The 6,856-nt window shown below is 38.5% G+C and overlaps 1 protein-coding gene across 1 annotated transcript; it reads left to right on the forward strand.

Moving 5' to 3' along the window:
- Positions 1-3,769: 3,769 nt before the first annotated feature.
- LOC142341465 (extracellular signal-regulated kinase 2-like) lies at positions 3,770-6,009 on the forward strand. The gene has a single exon (XM_075392422.1). It carries the CDS (start codon positions 3,774-3,776, stop codon positions 5,823-5,825), a length of 2,052 nt encoding a protein of 683 aa, XP_075248537.1. The 5' UTR covers positions 3,770-3,773; the 3' UTR covers positions 5,826-6,009.
- Positions 6,010-6,856: the final 847 nt, after the last annotated feature.

Consider the following 6,856-nt stretch of genomic DNA (forward strand, 5'->3'; position numbering starts at 1 on the left):
TTTTGTGGACTTAAGTTTTGAACACGAAGAGTGTTCCATTTCCGTGAAAATAAATGATGGTTGAGACTTGGTTTTTAAATCTGAGAAGATCATCAAAGAGCATGAGAATCTGAGAAGAATATCAGCTCTGGATTGAGGACTTACCGGATTTTGGGGTGAAGGGTGAAAACACGGATCCGGATGACCTGGGTTGAAGTTGAGGGCTCCCACTGCAACAGTATTATGTAATGTTAGTTCCCGGATTTCTGTTTCCAGTCGTCTCTCTGAAGTGGTCATTCCACAAACATCTGTTCATTGTGCAGCAAGCTTGCTCCCGATCATATTATCCATTCATGAGTCAGTTACCAAAAATTCTCAGTTTAGGGAAGCCCACAGACCGAATTTATCCTTGTCACATGAACACACTATTTAATAAGTTAATAAGAATATAAGAACCGTTCTAAATATACTCAAAGGCAAAGGTTAGTTAGAACTTCCTATTTTCTTAAAGTAAAAGTCCATTTTTGAGGCAATATTACTCCAACTTTAATCAAATTTAAACACTTTTTACACCGTTGATCTCCTACCCTCGTCATCTTGCGTACCTATGAAATTCAGATAGAATGCAACGTTTACTTACCGGAAATTCGATGTAAATTCGATTAACTTCATCCGTTTCATAAAAAGAAAGCTATCACAAGATCACAGACTATTCTCATGTTTTCTCTCTCTAGTGTGTAATGGAAATGCAATTTTAATCATAGTTGAACAAACGTGAAAATATGACATTCTGGGACAGCTTCCTTGTTGCTGTGAAATTTCGATGAAGTTCATTAACTTTACATTGGAGTTTTGGTGGTATGAACGTTGCATTCTAACTGCTTTTTGGATCTTTTCCGTTTGTGCCCCCAGCTTAGTTGATGCATATTATTTGCAACCCTCAGAAACACGTGCCATTTATTTTACAAAATGATTTACTTTGTAATTGCACGCGCTCTCTAACTGAAAGGTGCATGACCTACTGGGGGCACAAAAGGAAAATTTATATCCAGTTCTGATATACTCTGAAGTGTATCCCTGAGCGATTTATTTCTTCAGATTCCTCATAAGTTTCACATACATTCACAAACGGAAAAGATCTTGAGTTTCATAGGCACGCAAGAGGACAAGTGTATGGGATCACAGGATGTAAAAAACTGTTTTTGAAATTTGATTGTTTGTTGCAGTAATGTTGCCTCAAATATTGAACATTTAACATTTACTTCGTGCAGATAGGGTGTGCTAACTAACTTTCGCCATTCAGTTTAGAAAGTTTAAGTTCAGCAAGCACATTAAATCGAGGTACTCGTAAAATTGTGCCTGAATTGTTTTATGAAAGTATTTCCATTGTTAAAAACGAGTTAAAAGTCGATATAACATTGTTGAATTACTCAAAGGTTTTGTCAATAACTTGCATCATCTGGAGTTAAAAATTTGTTAAATTAAATTTTTTATACAAAAATGCATACATAGAGTAAACTGTTTTGATTATCTTTTTACATTTCCAAATATTTCTAAATTTCCAATAGGTCTTCAAATAAAAGTTAGTTAAAAGGTTCAAATAAAACTGTTAAAATGTGTCTTCCTCTTTTCAAATTTTCAATGGGAGATTTTCATTTTCGTGATCGATTTAACTTTGCGCTCATACTGTTTCGAAAAATTAATTTAGGCAGAAAATCCTTTCTGCACTTAATATTTCAATGTTAGTTCCCGACTTTTGTTTTCGTCACGCGTGTAAAGTTTTGGCTTGCATATACTATTGTATAGAGTTTCTATGGTCATAAGTTTATCAAAATTAGATTTCAGGGACGGTGATCATGTTCGCATTTATCGCCTGGTGAAGATTGTTGTCAGTTCGCATAATTTTTTGCCAATTGTTGCTTCAACTGCTGCAGGCTGATATTACCTCGCTACTACAAATAATGGTTTAACATATTTTGCGTAAAGTTTGTGTCCCCTCTGTTGTACTTTCTCGTCATCACTCTTCAATTGAAGTTTGCTTATAATTTATTGTAAAGCATCTTTGCTGATTCTAGAAGTCCAACCTTCAGGGTATTGACTTTTTCATCAAATTTTTACATTTTATTTCAGAGCTTTGTCAAAACGTTTACATGTGTTGGTGCTTCCAAAAGTGCTGTGAACAGTCCCTTTTTCGACGTTTTTCTTAATATGGATTGGTGTACAGTTATGAAAGTTCAAGACCGTCCCCGTATCGGTTGGTTTCTTGTACCGCTCACAATTAATTTCTTTACAGCTTTTTGCTTTGATGTTCATGTCTAAAAAGACTAATTTACCATTTTCATCTGTCCTCTCCATTTTGAATTCCGATTTCCTGTGAAAGTTGTTAGCTTTTCTGAGCAAACTATCTTGTTTACCACTTACAGTATGTATTGTTTCGTCTACATATCTTTCGAATAATAATCTTTCAGTTTCCGGTTCACTATCCATTAAATAAATTTTCTGGCAATCAGAGCAATACCACACCATGTCCTTCATTTTGGCGTAAAGTTGACCATCAATATTCTGGCATTTTGCACGGAATCGATTCTCGGATTTCTCACATTTGACTCCTCTTCCTCTATAGTGACTACGGTTGAATTCAAGGCATGTCCGAAAATCACTTTTAGGGTGCTTTTTGATAATCTCTTTCCTTGACTTTATCTGATATTGAAATGATTTCATCCAAATGTTTGCCAGCTTTACTGCAAAGGAAGCTCTCATAGCTAAGCCATCAAACTGACAAAACCACCTTTTATTGCATTTAAAACAGACATTTGTCCGGCTAGCTTCCAGAGTGATTTCAAAGTCTATCTTGACATCTCTGGGGAGTGGTCACTAGATTACAAGCTCCTCAAAGCTATTAAATTGCTTCATTAACTGGGACATTCGTATATAGGCTCTTCACGTCCAAAAAGACAATGCTCTCATCAAGACCTATTTTGATGGATTCAAGTTTTCTTCGTTCGATGGATTTAAGTATTTGCATTGTGAATTCGAGAACTTGATAGTAAAGTTTAACAGATGTCAAGTTGAGCTCAATTTACTGCGGGGTTCGGAGAAAGAAACGATTCTAGAAATTTTCCGTCAGAAATTGCCAATGTTCTACATTTTTTGATCTGTGAAAACGTGAATTTCAATATCTGCATATATATACATACAAGCTTTTCAATGAATAAATGGAAAAAGATCTTCGTAATATGAAGGAAAATGTAACACATGCGCTATGGGTTGGAGCTATGGTATCGTTCAGTGTCTATGGTTAAATACAGAATTAAGAAAACCTAGAGTGAGTCTCGTTCAAAACTTGAGCATAAGCATAAAAAACTAACAATAGAAACCCTACAGCCGTCCCTCATGGACAATGGCAAAGGACGGATTTTCCGTTGTTTTTTGTGACGACCGACTCCCTCTGAGGCATGGGAATCAGCTTCGAAGAGCGAAACGCTGCAAGTGCAGGCAAACACTAGATGGTTAAACCTGCTATGCTCTACATCAATCACGTGTCGTTTGTATTTCGCTTTTTTTATATGAACTCATGATACTTGTACGCAATTTTTCTACAATTAACCCAGTTGAATTTTATCAATTCTCCGACGAATCGTGTGAAATTTAAAGGAAACGAAACGGTACGCCATTTTATATATATGCATGGTAATTATTGGGGCGGGGGTTTTGCGCTGTGCCCACTAAACTGGGGGATTTAGTGGGAAAGACCCGTTTTCTGTCCTCGATGAGAATTTATCTTTAGATGTATAATGGCTATGAATGGGGAAATCGACAGCCACATAACTGAGAAGTACGAAATCAAGAAGCGTTTGGGCAAAGGAGCATATGGAATTGTCTGGAAAGCAGTTGACAGAAAGACTGCCGAAATTATTGCGCTGAAGAAAATCTTTGATGCCTTTAGAAATCAGACAGATGCGCAGCGAACTTTTCGCGAAATAATGTTCCTACAGGAGTTTGGAAATCACCCCAATGTAATAAAGTTGCTGAACGTTATTAAAGCTAATAATGATAAAGATATCTATCTAGTATTTGAATTCATGGATACTGATTTACATAATGTCAGTAAAAGAGGAAATATTCTCAAGGATATACACAAACGCTACATAATGTACCAGCTGTTCAAGGCCACAAAGTACCTGCATTCGGGAAATGTAATCCACAGAGACTACAAACCATCTAACATTTTGTTGAATGCAGAATGCTTCGTAAAGGTAGCTGATTTTGGATTGGCTAGGTCACTCACTCAGCTGGAAGATTCGGAGGATAAGTTCAACCCAGATGGAGGGTTCTTGACTGAATACGTGGCTACTCGTTGGTATCGAGCACCAGAAATACTTCTCGCTTCCCATAAATACACGAAAGCTGTGGACATGTGGTCTCTGGGGTGTATACTTGGTGAAATGTTGCTTGAAAAGCCTTTATTTCCAGGATCGTCAACTTTGAATCAGATTGAAAAGATATTGGCTGATATCCCGGTACCCACTGCTGAAGACATTAGTAGTATTAAGTCTCCTTATGGAGCAAGTGTTCTGCATAAAACGAACGTGAAACAAAAGCGAAGCTTCTTAGACATTCTGCCTAATGCATCGGTTGATGCAATCGACCTGTTAAATCATCTGCTTTACTTCAATCCCGACAAACGATTTACGGCTGACCAATCCCTTCAGCATTCGTTTGTGTCCAAATTCCACAATAATGCTGACGAGCCAGTTTTGGACTACGACGTTGTCCCTCCTCTTGACGACGACGTCCAGCTCTCCATCGACGAGTATCGTCAGAAATTGTATGAAATGATCATTCAGAAAAAGACTGAAATTCGGCGTAACAAAAGAAATGAAGCAAATAAGAGAGGAGATGAGAACAATAACATTGAGAAAGTGGAGAGTAACCATCAAAATGTGAATGCTAATGAGCGTGGAGAAGAAAAAGTGGACAACCGTGCTGGAGACAACTCGACGTTGAAGTCTGGCGGAAAAGCAAATGTGAAATCAAGCAGCTCCGTGACCGCCAATATGGGGCATAAATACACTGCGGGCAACGCTAGTACAACAAACGAGCAGTCGATTAATAACAGCAGCTCAAATATTGTGAACAGTCGCATGAACAGCAGCACTTCTGGGTCTGGAAAAATGAACGGCAGCGGTAGCATTTCAATGTCTCCGTGGACTGTCTCAAGTGCCCATGTTGATCCAAATGGAGCGAAGCCGTACTCTTCCTCAAATAGTAGTGTCCAAAGTCAACTTGAGGCGCACAGAACAGGATTAGGAGGTAATAGACAGAACTATTCCAACTTGTTGGCAAATGGAAGCGGCGGAAATCACCAGTCGACTAACGTGGCCGACACGCTTGCAAAGTATGAGAGCTACGGAGGCAACGTTCGTCCTAAGAGAGAGCGCGAAGTGTCCAATGAAAACGTTCATCGTCGAGGAACTTCAGCTCCGGTGTCGCGGGGAGGTAGGAGTACCTTCACGTCCAGTATGAATAATCCAGTCATAATGCGAGGTGATTCTCGCTCGAGCGCAGTTGCAATGAATTCTTATAACAGCAGTGCAATTGGCTCAACTTCCGGGCCAAAACTGATTAATCATCATCATGTCAAAAGCCCAACGGACATGACCTATAATACTGGCTCGAGCAAGATTTCCCCGATCTACGGCGGAGGTAGAAGGCAATATTCAAGTAAGAACCAAAGCTCTTCATTTCAGTCGGCATCTCGAACAAACTTCGGCAGTTTCACCCAATCGCATGGAACTATAACTTCGTCAGGGCTGGAGCAATTGCGCAATAATTTGAAAATGTGAATTATGAGTTAATTAGTTAAAATTCGCGTCGCACTGAATGCGCTCAGAGATACTTTTGGTAGATAGTTTGTGTTTTATGAAATGTGTCAAATTGTACTAAATATTGTAAACTAATGTAAATACATGTCTCATTGAGCTTTAGCAGATGTACAATATGTATATTGAAAGCCATTCACTACGTTAAGTTTTTATTCACAAGCATTGAAAGAGTCATGAAAAGCAAACTGTTGATGGGATTGATCTAGATATGACCAAAACAGTTGATTAAAGAGGTAATAATGTACAATCGATTGCCGAAAAGTTTTGCAGAAATGAACCTCGTATGTCAACAATTTTTCGCTTGACCGATTTTTCGTCTGACCCATTTGACGTTTCGTCCTCAAAAACGCAGTAAACAGGTAGCGCTAAGTGGTCATTGAGTGGCTGAGCAGCCCTCTTAGAGCCTTACGCTTTACTAGTCTCTAAGTATACGATTCACCAGAACTTTTGAGGAGACATTTTCCGGGGCTTAAAAGTTGGTTCTTAATATTAGAAGTTTGACCCCTTCAGTCACCATTTCTTACTTTTTCGAATAAGCATGCGTAATTTCTACAGCCCTGTTTTTTTTTTTGAGCTTCTAATGGCAAACTGTTTGAACTCTTTTTTACAGTTATTATCAAGAAAACACACTACCACCTTTCACAGATTACCAGTCTCTTACTGCCACAATTTGACCGGATACTGCCCTGATTTTCTTTTTCTCGAGCATTATCTCTAGTGCTGTTAAGAGCTGCTGTCTTAAATTTGACGAGAGACCTCATGACATACATTACTTTTTTGTTCGCGAAAATCAATTAACATACCTTGTGCGGTTAATCAACATTTATGTCTTGGTGTTTCTTAAAGTTACAGTTTTTATCACGTGCCTCTCCTGGTACATACCTCAAGATTACAGACTTGTAGGAGCGACCAGTTGATTCACCAAAGGGAACGGACTTAATATCATCAGTTCAACAGCGCGTCACAGCAAAGCGAAATTCGCCGTCTTTGTT

This window comes from Convolutriloba macropyga, chromosome 6 (assembly GCF_964194025.1).
Source record: "Convolutriloba macropyga chromosome 6, txConMacr16.3, whole genome shotgun sequence".
Taxonomy (NCBI): domain Eukaryota; kingdom Metazoa; phylum Xenacoelomorpha; order Acoela; family Convolutidae; genus Convolutriloba; species Convolutriloba macropyga.

Bases quoted from the DNA above. Each gene is read 5' to 3' on its own strand.
- LOC142341465 (XM_075392422.1), top strand. From the start codon at position 3,774: ATGGCTATGAATGGGGAAATCGACAGCCACATAACTGAGAAGTACGAA.